General features: G+C 46.2%; 1 protein-coding gene across 1 annotated transcript in view; it reads right to left on the bottom strand.

Annotated features, from left to right (window-relative positions):
• Positions 1-16,800, bottom strand: part of UTP20 (UTP20 small subunit processome component) — an 84,129-nt gene that overhangs the window by 9,007 nt on the left and 58,322 nt on the right. The window contains exons 43-55 of the mRNA XM_075934286.1: positions 16,017-16,173; positions 14,979-15,077; positions 14,223-14,390; positions 13,362-13,528; positions 11,502-11,643; positions 11,068-11,184; positions 9,243-9,413; positions 8,166-8,294; positions 6,912-7,022; positions 4,458-4,537; positions 3,381-3,450; positions 2,671-2,853; positions 1,542-1,673 (exon numbers count right to left, since the gene is read on the bottom strand). Coding sequence (XP_075790401.1) covers positions 1,542-1,673; positions 2,671-2,853; positions 3,381-3,450; positions 4,458-4,537; positions 6,912-7,022; positions 8,166-8,294; positions 9,243-9,413; positions 11,068-11,184; positions 11,502-11,643; positions 13,362-13,528; positions 14,223-14,390; positions 14,979-15,077; positions 16,017-16,173 — 1,726 coding nt within the window. The remainder of the gene's footprint in view (positions 1-1,541; positions 1,674-2,670; positions 2,854-3,380; positions 3,451-4,457; positions 4,538-6,911; positions 7,023-8,165; positions 8,295-9,242; positions 9,414-11,067; positions 11,185-11,501; positions 11,644-13,361; positions 13,529-14,222; positions 14,391-14,978; positions 15,078-16,016; positions 16,174-16,800) is intronic.

The following is a 16,800-nucleotide window of genomic DNA, read 5'->3' as shown; positions in this document are numbered from 1 at the left end:
AACTAGGGATATTAAATTTAGATTAATTAATTGATTGAACAGTTGATGGAAATCCCACCCACTATTCAATTAGTCTATAAGGGCGCCTCCACCTTTCAAAAGCGGAAGCCCCACAGGGAGCGTGGAGCTTCCTTTGGAAATGTACAAGAGTCCCTGTAGGACTCTTGTATATTTCAAAAGGAAGCCAGCAGGGCTCTGGTCCTGCTCCCTGCTGAGCCTCAGTCTTTGAAATGTACAAGAGCCGTGGCAGGGCTTTTGTTCATTTCAAAAGCAGACTCTCAGCAGAAGTGGCGAAAGCGGGGAGCTGAAGAAATTGGCTGGGGGTGGGGAGATCACATGAAGCTTCAGTCTCCACTCACACTTTTTGCTGTGCCTCTACCTCCCCTGACGCCCACAAAGGTGGTGCTGGGGGAACCGGCTTTTAAGGAATTGCAGATGTGACAATGAGCAAGGGTGATAAGAGTTGCAAAGAAGCTGGGGCAAGAAGAGCTGGGCGTTTACAGCAACATCATCACTCAGCACACGTGTGTGTACCCTTTGGTGGTTCTCTTAAGGGTCTCACACCCACATACTCAGCCCAACACTCACACAACAAGGTTTTCGTTTACAAAAGAGCTGGGCACAATGCAGCCCGGTTCTGGATCCAGCCCGCGGACCACCATGCCGGGACCCTCAGGCACATAGCTGCCGTGGGTTTAAAGCCCACTCCAGCGGCTCTCTGCTCTGGAGGGAGGGGGAAGCATCATGTGATCTCCCCACCCCCAGCCAATTTCTCAGCTCCTATTGGCTGGAAACAATCAGTCAACAGGAGCTGAGATTGGCCTAGGGAATGGGGGCAGCACAAGCCTCTTCCCCCTCCAGGAGCTGAGTGCCACATGGAGGGAACAGCCTGCAGATCTAAGTGATCTGGAGCTGCAGCAGGCAGGGAGCCCAGCCTGCCTTGGGGGTGCTGGCCAGGAGACATTTAGGTAAGCACCTCATAGCCTCTGGAACCCCAGCCCCTTCCGCACCCCAATTCTCCCCTCTCCCCCGTCATCATCCAAACCCACTGCACTCTCCCTGTCCCAAGTCACAACTCCCTCCCAGAACCTGTATCCCCTCCTATACCCCTCCCCCAGGCCAGAATCCTCTCCTTCACCCGAACTCTCTCTCAGGCCTCACTACGTCTCCTGCACCCCAGTACCTTACCCCATGCACCCTTCTGTACCCAGCCTCCATCCTAAACCCTGCACCTCCTCAACAGAAAAGTGCGGCCCTTGACCGCTTTCCAAAATCTTAGAATGCCCCCCCCCCCCCAAAAAAAAAACAACTTATTGCCCACCCCTGATTTACAAACACAAGTGTAACTTTTAAGTAGATGGTGTCCCTTTAAGAACCTGTGTACTGGGCATGTCTCAGTCATTCTGGTTAAGTCACAGGCCTGGAAAGTTGAATCTTTCCTGCTTTTATTCTTGCCCCCATTCTCCTTTTTCTCACTTCTTCATTGCAATTTCCCCAGCCAAACCTGTCTCTTTCCTAAAGTCTCTTTCCTAATGACCTACATCTTCAAACTTCTGAGGCTCAATTTCTTTTTCGATCAGTGGGAGAACTGCTCCAAGTTGTCTTTCAAACGTCACTCCCTCGGCTTCGACGAACAAACCACAGGCCTGAGCGGCTAGCCTCTTGTGCGAGCTCTGCCAACAGAGAGGAGGACAGAGCAATCATCATTTCTTGCGTTAATCTGAAAAAGCCACCGCTCTGTAATACAGCCCAGCGAATAAGGCACTGCATTTTCAAAGTCGCTGGTGATTAGGGCTGCTTCTGTCCTGCACATCCAAACTAGGACAACCTTAAAGGAAAGTGATTTCCAGAGTGTGAGGCAACAATTCATGCTCTGAAAAAAGCAACCCTCTTTGTGGTGTCTCAGGCTGGGAACCTAAGACGTGCAATATCCAAAGCTGTGTGTGAATACACAGGCTCACGTCAAAGCTCAACTTTCAAGAATGCTAATTTTTAGCAAGTTCCCAAAACTACAGTGTACAGAAGCACCACACAAGTTTGCTCGTCAGACCATTTATTTGGTTAGCTTATTATAGACAACAAAGCTCAAATGGAGACACACTTTGCCTATACTGGGGAAAAGTCAACAGAACCACTTAAATCAGGACTAGATCTAGAAGGCCTAAAATTTGCTACATGCCAGTAATAGGATGAACTAAGCATCAGATGAGCAAAAATAGCACCATTGGCCAATTTCTAAACTCAAGTTCAAAGATCAGGATTTTGCTCAAATTTCACTACCAAAATATCTAGCTTTGGGCAAACACGAAACAAGGAGAATTCTTCAAGCCAATGGAGAACTTTCAGAAAGCCATAAGCATGCAGAAACAAGGCAGACAGTAATGGAAAGTATTTTATAACATTAGCTATAGCAGCCACTTCTGCTGGACTAGTCAAGAATGCATCTACATAGCTTTTCCTCTGCTTGCCAGCAAAGACTGTGCAGAACAGTGGAGTTTTAGCGAGCTATTCCTTAGACTGGTTACGCTACAATCTCTTCCCTGCACCACCACAAAAGTTTAACTCAACACCCCAGCTACCCTCAGAGATTAAACATTTATAAACCCCTCCTTTGCTCCAAGTCTGTTTCCCCCAATGAAAAGAGCTGGGGTGCACTGAAAAGATCAATACCTTCTCATCGTTAAACCAGGTGGTGACTAGTGAGAACATCAGATCTCGGTTTGCAGAGTTTACTTTCACAAGCAGAGATTTGTTTGCCATGGCTGCCATTTTCTTGCACTTGGCAGAGTCATCATTTACCATCATCATACAGAGAGGGACAAAGAACAGTCCACAGTATTGATGAAGTAGCCCCTGAAAGGAAACAAAAATCAATCACCTGCCCATCTCCAGGAGGCTTTCCACACTTTTTAAAGTTTGGTTTTACTTACACACACAGGAGGATTCCTGAGACCCAAATCTAGGCTCAAACTGAGGTACTCAAGCAGAGGAATAGCACCCCACACTTTTAGCCAGCCTGGCCCTATTTTAATGAAGTCTTTCTTTCCCAGACTCCAGACAGCACGGAGGACACCATTTTGAAGAGCCCAAGCTTCATTCCACTCACTGCTCTGCCGTAAGCCCAGCTGAGTGCATAGAGCCCCCCATTTTGCATATAAATGAGCAAACCTGACATGGAACTGCAAAGACAATCAACATGAAACTCCAGGTTGTCATTTCAACAGTCACTTTTTAGAGCAGAACCAACACTAATGCTCTGAGAATTGTGCCGCCCTTGTGTGATAGGAAAGGATGTGAACAGCCAAATGCATCCAGTTCTAATAAATCTGCAAACTGAGTTACTGGATGTAACTGAAAAGCCCTGACAGACTGATGCTTACCTGAGGGAACATTTCAAAGAGATAAGCGATCATCTCCAACGCAGACTCCCTTCCTGTCTCATAGTCATAACTGGAATAATTAACAAGATGGAGTGGGTTAGTATTTCCAAAATCGCAAGAAATTCAGAAAGCTACAAACCTTTTGGGGTTCTCCAAATATACGCACCAAGATCTTTGAACAAACAGCTCTTGGTAATCAAAACACAGTGGAGATAAACAATTTGTTCAACTTGCTCAACAGCAGACTAACACATTTGAAGTGAGATAACTAAGAGCCAGCCTTACTTCCCTCGAGAAGTACCTCTCTGCCCTCCCATGGACACTGGGGGGGAAGTGGGGGGTGTACTACTCAGCGGGGACCAGGATTCTATCAGCAGAATTCACAGTACCCAGGAGGATACGCTCATGAAGGTAGCATCAGTGGAGTTCAATGTGTGCATCACCCCATGCCTAGGTCTATGACCATAGCCACAGTCTAGCCCACTGTTATTAGTCAACAGGCAAATCCACTTGCCCATGGCCTCTTCTAGTTCAGCTAGAACAAAATTCAGGCTACGTTTACACTGTGCTGCAGTCCAGACTATGGGGACTTTTGCAGAATGCACCAGAATGGGTTGTAGCTACCCTATGTGGATGTTGCTGCCACAAACTAAAAGATATGTAAGTCTGTTAACTTAATCCCATGAAGAGGGCTATGTTAATGCAAACTTGCAGTATTCATGTGGGGCAGTTAGCACCTAATGCTCTGGTGAGTTCTGCAATTCACTGCCAGAGCGAGGACAACAGTGGTGTGTAGACAAGTTGGCAGTACAGCTGACTACTCATTAATAACAAAGCCACACTTTGGCTATATTGCAATAACAGGCAAAACCAGTATAGAAATTAAGAAAAGATCAGTAGGTATAGTACCTCTTTGCCATACATGTTCTTTAATTTGCTTCTAACAAAGTGACCATTTTACTTTTACAGGTAGGAAAATAAGGCCTGATACTGAGCCCCACTGGAATAAGTGGGATCCTTTTACAAGAAAGGACTTATAAACACAGCCCTTTTTAAAATCAAGGATGACAAACTCACTTAAGCTGAGCAAATATAAACTCCAAGTTGGGTCTCAGCTTCTCACCGAGAGGATAGTCGAGTATGTATTTCAGGTAAATCTGAAAAAACAGATCAGGAAGAATTACCAGAAACAACAGGATAAAGCTTGTAAAAACATAATGATGAGAGCAAAGCTTTTTGCAACAAACTATTAATAAGACCTACCCCTTCCTTTCATGTGTAACGTAAGGGCTCATCCTGCAAAGCACCAAGCCATCTCAACTTCCATGGGCTTGGATGGGAGTTATAAGGCACTCAGCACCAGAATAGTCCCATAAAAATGTAAAATGACATAGCTACAGCATTCAGGGCTGGGAAAAATTTACACCCCTGAGTGCTGTCACTATGCTAACCTAGCCCCTGGTATGGAGGCAATAGATCAATGGAAGAATGCTTCCATCGGCCTCGCTACTGTCACTTAGGGAGATGGAGTTCCTACGAGGACAGCAAATACCCTTCTGCTGCTATAGAACTTATCTACGTTATGGGGTTATGAGGGCATGAAAACAGTGTCACAGCTATACTGCTATTGGCCCTGCAGCATAGGCAGGTCTTGATAATGATTGTGTTGCCAGCACTTACCAACTTCTGATGTCTCTGAAAAATGACTCCACAAAACCTCAATTTAGTTTAAACATGAAACTAAAACTCATTTTAGCTTGATTCCCAATAGTGAGAGCATCAGCAGCTTCCATTATAAATCTGCTCCGTGCATAAAAACAGACTCAGAGCTCTTAATGCCAGAAGGGACAATCACCATGATCACCTAGCTTCACCACCTGCCTAACACAAGCCTTAGACTATCACACGGTAACTCCTGTAGCACCTAGAGCGGGTCTGTTTGAAACTCATCCAGTCTCGATGTAAAGACTTAAGGTGACAGGGGATGCACCGCACCCCATGAACACTGTTCCAAAGGTTAATTACCCTAACAGATAAAAAGGATGCCTCAGCATTCCTTTAAGTTTATGCGGGAGATGTTTTAAGGGCCACAGCAGACATCGCCTCACAGAAAATAAAAATACACAAGCAGTCAGCATGGCTGCACATTATTTCTCAAGAAAACATTTTTATTTCTTGAGAGCCAAATACAATAGGGCAAAAACATCTTCCTAAGTGGCAAATTTCTTTGCTGTGTCCTGATGTGCCAGTATGGGCAGTGGGTATCATAGGCAGGGGAAAGTTGTAGAGTCTACCCTGGTCCTGCCCCCAGGCCAGCGTGCCTCCCACAGGGACTCGGGGTAGTTCGTGCCGGGCCACACTGCCTGCTCTAGTGCTGGCCACCCAAACAGTGGGGCTGGGGGCCACCCGGAGCCCTGGGGCTAGGAGTGAGGCACCCAGATACTGCAGAAAGTCAACCAGTTTGCTCTAAAAGAGGAAGTAGGATTCATCTTGCACTAAGATAACTCAGCTCCTAATTCAGCAAGCATTGGTCTTTACACATGTGAGAAACTACATCCTTGAACTCTTCTTGCTCTTCAGATTAAGCAAGTACTTGAATGTCTAACTGAGTCCAGGCTGTAAAGCTGCCCCTTATCAGATAGTAAATATAATCCTAAATATGAGACGAAGTTCAGAGAAGAGAAACAAAAATAACTGGAAAGACTGGGCTTGTTTCCTGTAGAAAGGAGATAAGCAGGGACATGAATATAAAATAATGAATGGTTTAGAGAAGATACAGGAGGCCCCCACTTTATGACGGCCCGATTTATAACCCCCCGCACTTACGACCTTTTCCATAAGCACAGAAGGGGCCGAAATCCCCCGACATACGTCCTCGGCCCCGCGTTTAAGACAGCTTATGATGCCTGTCATAAATGCGGGCTCGAGTTATGACATCCCCAACTTGTGATGCTATCCCCAGAGCTGATCGCATCGCAAGTCTAGGGCAGCCTGTACACTGGGTGCTTTTGCTCTGCCTGTCTCACACAAGAAAGAGGGGACATGCAGCAAAATTAAATGTGGAAAATAAACAGGAAATATTTTTCATATGTATAATGAGACTGTGGAACTCACAACCACATGAAGTCAGCAAAGCTGAGAACTCAGAAATTCAAAAAGGGACTCAACATTTACAAAAAAGATGTTGCTAAAAGAATGGGAAGAGATATTAAACCTTCTGCTCAGCGGTTATGGCAATCTTGAACTAGCAGAGATCAAATGAGACTTAATGGTGATGGCAGAGGGGCAGATTATCCCACAACTAACTGCTTATAACTTTCTATGAAGAATCTTGTACAAACCATTATTAGAGACAGAATACTACACTAGATAGACTTGGAGTCTGATCCAGTCTGGCAATTCCTATGACAGGAGGTCAGTTCTGGGCTGAGTGCTAGAAGCTGGGCTGTTAATCTCTTTTATGGACAATGCTAAGCATGAACAACAGGTTTTATTAAGGAGAGCTTAAGGAAAGAAACCCCTTCTACTAACCTGCCGGCACTGGACTCGCACTGGCTCACTCTGGCCTGTAATGGCAAACTTGGCAACTTTCTGCATGACGGCATCAATTTCAGGAACAATCAGCTTTCTGGATACAATGGCCTTAAAAAAATTGTGAAAATGCAACCTGAGACATTCCCATTCTGCTTGTGCATTGTCAGATACAGTAAAACTCCAATTGTCCGGTATCCGGTGGTCTGGCACGCCCAATAGTCCGGCACCAACTGGAACCCGGAAGTGCTCCGGCCAGCTGGACAATTGGAGCTGCTCTGTGCCGCTTCCCCAAGTCTGCTGCTGCCGCTGCTGAAACTGACCAACTGTGGACCTGGGGAAGCGGTGTGGAGCAGAGCAGCTGGGGTGCTGCCGGGTTGGTCCCTCAGTGCCGCCCCTTACCCCCCTGCTCAGCACCCAGCAGCACCCCAGATGCTCTGCCCCATGGCTTCCCCAAGTCCCTCACAGCTGAAACTGACCAGCAGCGGACTTGGGGAAGCCCTGGGGCGGAGCAGCTGGGGTGCTGCCGGGTTGGCCCCACAGCGCTGCTCCTCACCAGGACCCGGTTCGCCCCACGCTGTGCCATTCCCCGCCCAACCTCCTTCCCCCTCCCAGACCTGTCACAGCCCCTGATGCTCTGGCATATCCAATAATCCGGCACCCCCTGGGTCCCAAAGGTGCCGGATTATCGGAAGTCTGCTGTATAACAGTACTACCTGGGGGCAAAACAAATTTTTGTGGTATCTTATCATCCGCCTTTGGATTTCTTTATTGCCAGAACAACTCTTTTTAAAAGGTGGTGGCCTGCAAAGTCAGGTCTGTTTTTGCTGGAGGACCTGCGGCATGTTCACTGTGAACTCTCACAGTTCAGCTGAAGGGACAGGGATTGTCAAGTCTTTCACACAGGCATCATTTATCCCAAATGTTTACCCCAAATGTTCATTAAGCATTGAAGTTAAAATGTGTTAACAATAGAATTGTTTCCTGGAGTTACCACCTCCACATTGCCTTACTCTTGTGAGTTCACCATGTCACTAGTTCTTGGGTCATTATAGAGCTGTGTAACTTAGAAAGAACCTGAATTTCTAATGTTAAAGTCAAGCAGAAAAACATCATGGCCTTCTTTCAGCAAAGGCACCTTTAACGGACATTCTGGAATCTCTCACCTGATTTGTGCTAACAGGTATAACACATAAGCACTTTCCTTTCTTCAATTCATAAATTGTAAACCAAACACATGGTCTAATGCAGTACCTTTAAAAGGCCAAAGGCAGTGGCTTGACGCGAGGAATCATAAATATCTTCTTCAGCATATCCAAGCAACACTTGGAGCTGTTTCTCTGTTACATGACTGTTCGTATTCCTCACAAGTAGAGTTACACACTACAAATTAAATCAGATATTGCAATGTGAATCAAACGTCATGTTCTTTCACTTCCATATTGTAACTCCCAGTAACTGTTACATTCAGTGACCCACCCTCTTCCTAAAAGGCTGTTGCTATACTTCAAAGGAGAAAGCATTGTGGGGAGCATGGGGCACTTCAAAGCGGCAGGGCCACATGGAGCCTGGGGTTAGCAGGGGAGTCTCCAGCTGAACCCAGGCTCCATGCACCCCTGCCACTTTGAAGTACCCCTTCTTCCCCCGCTGCTTCTATCTGATAAAGGCATCAAGGGGAGGGAGGTAAGGGACTAGTTGTTCACTTCCCTAAACTGAAGTGGGAGAAACACCAACACATTCTACAAAACATCAGCCCCTGAACCCCAAAGGGGCTAGTCACAGAAACAAAAAGGTTTGTGGAATGGGGACTAGATTGAGAGGAAATCCTTGCTCACCTCTGTTTAGTGTAATTTATCCTGTAACTACCCCTAGGATAATGCAACTATAATTCAGTAAAGCATTTTGGAGATAACATTGGTCAGAAGGACACTATACAAACTAAAGATTATTGCTATTCATTACCCTGATTTACACATTTCAGCTGCAGAGGTTTTTTTAAACCTGTTTAAATTAAAATAAACAAGCTGCTCAAACTGAAGTGACATCTATCAATAGAGACAATGGTAACAAACAGCTGCTATAGTGAAACAAAAGCCACTAGCAAACATGCATCCATAAAAGACTGGGCTAATACAGAGACCTATATTCATTCAGGTGCTTTTAAGAGTTTTTGTAAAGATAAACAATTTATTTCCCTCCCTAGTGACCTGAGCCTATGCCCGAGTGGAATTCCGGGCATACAGAGTTCCACTCAGGCATAGGCTATTGAGGGATCTGTAGTTGGAGTTTTCCATGAAATTAACATTAAACATTCTATTTGGCCCGACTTACTTTGAAACAGTTCACCACCAAATGGAAGTTCTGGCCCTTGGCTGCTCCTGGCTTAGCAAAGTCCTTCAGAAGCAAGAAAAGCTGCCCGGTAAGCTGTTCTACAGTCTTTTCAATAGAAGGCAAAGGGAACTTTAAAATCCACACCAAAGATTGCAGAGCACCGGTGATCACCTAGGAGCAAAAGAACAGCACATGCGATTAACAAGAGTTAAAGAATATTCCCCTCCCCACAAATCTGGAAATACTAGCAGGCTTGGGTGAATATTTAGAGCCGGAAGCTGGAATTAATATGCAAGTTAAACTCTCCCAACCCTTTTATATGATATTAACAAACAAAGGGGAGGGGTGGAGAAGGGAATGAAAGGAAAAGTTTACAAGGAATCTTGTTACATTTTCTCTAAATGCAGGCTTTCCTTTTTTATTATTAAAGTGAATTATAGTCACAAAGGTGTCAGAGTAATTCCACTAGACACAGAAAGTCTTATCTGTAGAAGCCATAGCACAAGATGTGCAGAGTAGGGATGTTAATAATCGTGTATTTGTGTAAACGTGTAACTGCTGAAATTTTTCATGCAGGGAGGCAGGCAGGAGCTGGTGCTCAAGAGGAACCAGCATTTAAGCCGACAACCTGCAAGCTCCCACCAGCTCCCACCTGTGCACCCATGCTGCTGCCTCTGTCGGAGGCAGCAGTGAGGGGGAGGCAGCTCCGTAGGAGCCTGCATGCTCAGAGTTGGCTTAAAAACTGGCTCCCTACATGTACTGGCTCCTGCATGTCCTCCCCCACCACGCTGCTGCCTCTGTATCAGAGGCAGCAAGGATGTGTGTGAGAGCTTGTAACCATAAGGATTAACCAATAAACCTAGATTTATTGATTAATCCTGTAAACAATTACATGTCAGCAACCCCATTGCAGAGACCATGTCTGCTCCCTAAACTGCCCTTCAATTCTGACCTGAAAGGAACTCTCCTCTGGGAAAAACCAGGCAGATCCTATCTCTAGGCCCATTTGAACCTTCGATTCTGCTAAGCCTTCCCAGCAAGGAGGCTAGTTAAGGTGGGCTACTGTGACAACTGCTAGAACTAGATCAAGAGCAACACTGTATTTCATAGCTGTCTAGCAACACTTGCATGGTCAGAACTGCTCAATGCTAACTTTGGCCATGTATAGACCAGCAATTCCAAGATAAAACATTCAGGCTACGTCTACACTGGCATGATTTTGTGCAAGAACTCTTTTGTGGAACAGTTCTTGTGCAAAAACTCTTCCAGAAGAGAGCGTCTACACTGGCATGTGCCTTTGTGTAAGAGATGTGCTTTTGCGCAAGAGCATTCATGCCAGTGTAGATGCTGTCTTGCGCAAGAAAGCTCTGATGGCCATTTTAACCATAGGGCTTTCTTGCGCAAGAAATTCACGTTGCCTGTCTACACTGGCCTCTTGCGCAAGAACAGTTGCGCAGGAGGGCTTATTTCTGAGCAGGAGTATCACAGTTCTTGCACAAGAAGCACTAATTTCACACATTAGAACATCAGTGTTCTTGCGCAAGAACTCGCGGCCAGTGTAGACAGGCGGCAAGTTTTTGCGCAAAAGCGTCTGCTTTTGTGCAAGATGGCGCCAATGTAGACACAGCCCCTGTAGCTCTTGGATTACAAATCTCTCAAAGTATCAGAGCTCTTAATTATTTGCCGTAACCTCTACAAAATCAAGTTTGGAAGTTTTATAGCTCAAGGACAATGTAGGGAAGTCTTTGGAATCAGTGGTTGGGCCTGTATTCTGAAATGGAGCTGGTGAGAAGAGACAAGAGTATATTGAGTTTAAACCCCCTACCTTTACATCTGTGGACTGCAGACAATCTATAAGGAGCTGAACAAAAGGATCCAACATTTCTAAAACACGCTCCTCTGAGGAATTTACTTTGGATCTCTTCAGGCTCATGTGCAGCAGCTACAGCGTTGAAAACACATTTTTCATTATTCAGAGAGAGAGAAACGGGAAGGGGTTAAAAAAGATTCCCAAAACACAATTTCAGGACACGGAAGAGGCAATGCAATAGCACAGTAAGTCTTTATTAAATGATGTGCTCTTAGCAATTCCCTAGAGCCCTTCATTGGTTGGCTGGCCAGCCAGCCCCCGCCGCCCCCTGATTCAGGGATCATCATTAATATCAGACAGGGACGGAGTTTTTTTTTTTTTTTTTTTTTTAAAGTAAAGCAGAACAATTGACCCCACAGCACTTGTCTCACATCTGGACAGATCCTTACCCTAAGTCCCGAATCAACCAAGATATGCATGTTCGTCTTGCTGCTAACCGGTGCTTTTTGCCCTCCTCGAGCCGGGACTGGTGGGAGTAACAAACAGCTTTCTGGCTGCAGACGAGGATTGGGGGGGGCTGGGGCTTTCGTTCTGCAAATTATCATGAGGTGAAAGACACATTTAGACACTGATGCCATTGGAGATTCACTCCTGGCAGTAGAGAGATTTTCATTGCCTCTACTGCTGATAACAGACACTGCACAGAGCACATTCAGGTCCTGGCCATGAAAGAGTCAATGGGGCAAACTGAAGAACATTTTTATAGCTACCAGGACTAACGAGTGTAACACTTTCTACTGGTTTCTCATGTTTATGTGTATTATCGGTAAAAACCCTCTGAAACACATAAAAATCAAATACAGCAAGTGCAATGCAAATTCAAAATTTCTTTTTGGAAACTGTCCAAATTGAAAGGCACTTTATTTTCCAAACCTAATTCACAGTAACTGCATCTTTCATGTCAATTATAAACTCCCCTTCCTTCTACCTGAGACTCTTCTAGGTAAAATGAGAAAACGAAAAGCCTTGAAATAAAAACAAGCAGTGAAACCACCAAAATCAAGCACTGTTCCAACTGGAGAGCAGCACACAGGATAAAGGTACAGACTCCTGACTGAGTCCCGTTTACACCATCTCCTAACCCTTGCACTGTCACTTTGGCAGCCCTGCTTTCAGAGGGTCGCTATAATCTGTCCAAAACAGGGATGAAGTGTAAATGTAAGGGTGTGAGGGAGAAACCCTAACAAGTTTGGGGAAACTCAGAGACTTTAAGGCCAGAAAGGACCATTATGACCATCTAGTCTGACCTCCTGCACATTGCAGGCCCCAGAACCTCACCCACTCACGCCTGTAACAGGACCCTAACCTCTGTCCAAGTTATTAACATTTTCAAATCATGGTTAAGACCAAGTGACAGAGAATCCATAAATTACACTAGTTAATAGCTGCAAGTGAATTGTGACCCATGCTGCAAAGGAAGGCGAATCTCCTCCTCCTCCCTCTCTTCCCCCCACTGCCCAGTCTCTGCTAATCTGATCTGCAGGACAATTCCTTCTTGACTGCAAATATCAAGATCTGTTAGGCCCTGAGCACATGATCAAGACCCACCAGTCACACCCGTGGGAAAAAATTCACTGTAGTAACTCAGAGCCCCCCTTTCCCCAGCTAGTGTCCCATCACTGGCCATTGGAGATTTGCTGCTAACAATCGCAAATCAGCTACATGTCACTGATGGCAGTCTCATCATTCGTCCCTTCCATGGATTTATCAAGCTCAGTCCTGAAGCCAGTTAGGTTTTTTGCCCCCCACTGCTCCCCTTGGAAGGCTGGGCCAGAACTTCTGATGGTTAGAAACCTTTGTCCTATTTCAAACCTAAATTTGTTAATGGCCAGTTTCTGTCCATTTGTCCTTGTCTCCCCATTGGCGCGTATCTTAAATAACTCCACTCCCTCCTTGATGTTTAATCCTCTGACGTATTTACTGAGAGAAATCATAGCTCCCCTCAGACTTCTTTTGGGGTGGCTAGAAAAGCTAAGTGCCTTGAGTCTCTTTTCAGAGGTAGGTTCTCCATTCCTTGGATCACCCTAGAAGCCCTTCCCCTGCACGTGTTTCAGTTTGAATTCATCTTTCCTAAACATGCGAGTCCTCCCTCCAGCCTGCCAGGTCACTTTTTATTATGGCCTGTGGTAGTTTCCCCAGATTTCACAGAGTCACTCCCAGAGCAAAATCTCAAGAAACCCGAACACAGAACTTGCCAACAGCAAAGACAGGTCAATAGCAGGAGGACGGTGTAATTTTCTGTAACTTACTTGGCTTTTTCAGTTAGCAGGGGCAAATTTTCGCTGATCAGGCCGTGGCTGAGCACAAGAATGGACTCTGCGCTCATCTCCGGATTCAGGATCAACCCTGACACGATGCGACGCAGCGTTTCATGCACCTTGCGGGAAGTTTTCAGGCTCATAGTGCTCTCTAAAATCTGGACAGCATAAGAGTCACATTAAAAGTTTTGACACAAGAGAGTTGTTCTCCGTGAGCAGCAGCAGGAAGTTACAAGGAAGGCCAATCCAAATTGCCTCGAGCACCAGCAGTATCCTGCTGCTCACCCTCCTCGCATGGAGAGAAAAGTCCCTTTACCCCCACAGTGATCAACAAATCCCAAGAAACTTAAAAGCAGAGTGGGACTCCAGTGCCCATAAGTGCATGTGAACCCCATTCAAGGCATCAGGGTGCCGCATGGGTGGTTATTTCCCCAAGCCTGGAGCCCCTGTAACTTCGCAGGGTTCCAGGCATACACAGGCTTCCAGCCAGGCAGAACTGCTTGCAGGATCAGGGTCTTTACGAGCTCTGGTCTAAATAACATCATCAGAGGCAAATCACACCTGAGAGGTGGAGCAGAAAACATCCATAGTGGATACTTCCTTCACACAGAGTGGGGAGAAGAACAGATAAGTGCCACCCCTTAAAAGAGATATAAATAGCAAATCCCTATTTTATCACCTATGAGAGCACTGATTTCCAGCAGGGAAAAATGAACCACCAGATCCCAGCTGTGCAATTATGCCATGTTATCCCCTCGGTGCACTCAGATTCCTCTTTCACAACGGCCCATCTGAGCAGGTTCAGTGTTAATGGCAGGGCTCCTACCAAATGCTTTGACTGGAATTGCTTACCTCTTTCAATGGAAGAATGAGCTTCGTCACTTGGTCCTTCCCTATGTACTTGGCAAGGATTTCATACGAATCATAACTCTTGCTTCTGCGAGCCTCCATGACCTTGGAGACTATTCCCTTAACTTCCTTTTCCTCAGCGATATCCCCAAAGAGCTCCTGATTGAAAATCTTTCGAAATACAGTGGAGGGAAATGAATGAGAACAGCAGAATCACTAGAGACTTGACTCGGGCAGCAACAGCAGAAAATAGTATTTTCTTTGCACCCACAATTAAAACAAAACGTTCTGCCCGCTCAAAGCAGGCCCTGCCCTCCCCTGTTTTGCAGGCACAAGAGACACATCAGGCAAGGTGGGGGAGGGGGCACTGGGAACCCATGTGGATAGTCTGTACACCAGTTCCCTGTGGAGCACAGCTCCATGGGTGTTCTCTGCAACCTCTCTGGAGAGTTTGTGGTGCCAAGTGGAAGGGACCTGTGGCTCTGTCCTGGGTGCCAGGCCAGGTTTTCTGTCACAGCGTCACTGGTAGCCATGAGGCTGCAGTAAGAGACACAATCTCCTGTCGCCCCCGTTGCGCACACAGCCAGTTACTCGTGCTAAGAACAGGGTTTTGCAGTACACAATCAACGTACACTGAAATCAAACACCCCCCCCCCGCAGAAAGCTGGTGTTGCCAGTGTTGTCTCTTGCAACCCGTCTTTGTATTCAAGCACCTTCCCTTTGACAAGTGTCTTGATTTCCATTGCAAATGGATCCTACCTCAATCATGATGTCTAAGCAGGTGTCCAAATCACCAGGGCTAAGCCTGTTGGCAAGGCCTTTCAGTAACAGGTGCACAGTGAAAGTCAGCACATGGACCTAGAGACAAAACACAGCGTCCCATTTACCATCCCCAGGCAGTGAGTTTTTATGGCAGGATTGTTCTTGAAATGATCAGGCTTCAGCAGCAGAGCTCTCCTGTTTCTTAAACAGTACACTCCCAATTCTCTCAACTGGGAAACTACTAAGAACAGTCCCAAACCCACTGGCAGGAAAGGATCACCTGATCACCCAAAACTCAGCTCTAAAGCAATGAGTCACTTCCTTTACTCATCTCAGCATTTCCCGGCATGCCAGGTTGGCCAACTGGAATAGTACACAAGCACCTCCAAAGCCAGACCAGCACTGCTCTGGGCAGACAGCGATTCAGACAGAGCTCTTCGTGACTCCTCTCTTCCCACAGCTAAGCAGTGCTAAACCAGCACTTTTCATCTGCTAGACTCCAGTAGCAGAAAGCCAGTCTCTCCCCACTGGGATAGCTCATCTGACAAGCCGTTCTCATTGCAGGTTACAGTGAAAGGAAGGATGGGTAAGACAAGGATTGTCTTGTAGTTAAGACAATTCTTGCCCTGGGATTCAGGAGATTGGGTCTCTAGTCCCAGCTCTGTCCCACACTCACTGTGTGACCTTGGGCAAGTCACTGAGGGTGAAAATCCTGTCCTACTGTCGTCAGTGAAAAACTTCAGTTGGATTCACTCTTAACTCTTCTGTAAATTGGGGACAATATCCCACTTCCTGTCTATTAGGATAAACTCTTCCAGGGCTGGACTGCCTTTATCTCTGTGTAGTGTATGTCTAGCACAATGCAGACTGATTCTCATTTGGGGTCTGCTGTCACCATTGTACTACAAATTAATATTAAGTTATTTTTCCACAGCACAAAAAAAACTAAATCCTGATTCTAATTCCCCTTTGCAGTCTACTCCCAACAATTATAAAAGGCTACAGAGAAGAAGAGAGAAAGAATCATGGGATTACCTGGTAGCCATGGACAAGAGTTGACTGCATCTCTCGTAAGATGTACTGCAGGTACCGTGCTCCCAAAGCCTCCATTATTTTGGTGAGGGTGTTCCGGGCGATGTCCCGGATTTCCTGTGCCCGGTTCCGCAGAAGCGAGCAGACTTTCAGGAGAATGCTGGAACCAGAAATTGACAGCTCAGCACAGCAAGAAATCAGCACAGAATCAGCTACCACTGGTTTTCAGAGTGATTTCATGAGCTTTCTCTGACAAAGTAGCAGGGTGCTGATGTAAGAGCACCTAATTAACCCCTGCCCTGTCAGCACCAAACAAGGGGAACAGACTGTGGCTAAGGAAAAGGCCTAAGGCTGGCCTGAGGATGGGCAACACCTGCCAGCCTGATAAACCACGGACTATAAAAGCTGGGAAGGAGCCAAAAGAAGGGGGCAGGCAGTGAGAGAGAGGGAGCTCCTAGCTGTAGACTGACTCTTCCTGTAAGAGGAGAAAACCATGTAAAGACTATATAGTCGAGCACTGGTGGTGGGACAATCTAAGATGAGCACAGACACGGGTGTTGCACAATCCCGAGGTCTCTCCGAGCCTGATTTGGGAGAGAAACCAGCACCCTGGAAAGCTTTACACAGAGTACATTTCATCTATCCCCAAAAGCAGGCAGGGAAGCTCTCATTTTCATGTATGGCCTTAAGACAGAGGTGAGCAAATACCTGCCTGCAGGACAGATGCCACAGTTAGTCCCTGGTGGGCCCCCACACCGCTGTATTTACCTGTGCCTCCAGGGGGGAT

This window comes from Pelodiscus sinensis, chromosome 1, assembly GCF_049634645.1.
Source record: "Pelodiscus sinensis isolate JC-2024 chromosome 1, ASM4963464v1, whole genome shotgun sequence".
Taxonomy (NCBI): domain Eukaryota; kingdom Metazoa; phylum Chordata; order Testudines; family Trionychidae; genus Pelodiscus; species Pelodiscus sinensis.
Note: the sequence above shows the minus strand (reverse complement) of the source record. Positions and strands in the feature narration are given on the sequence as shown.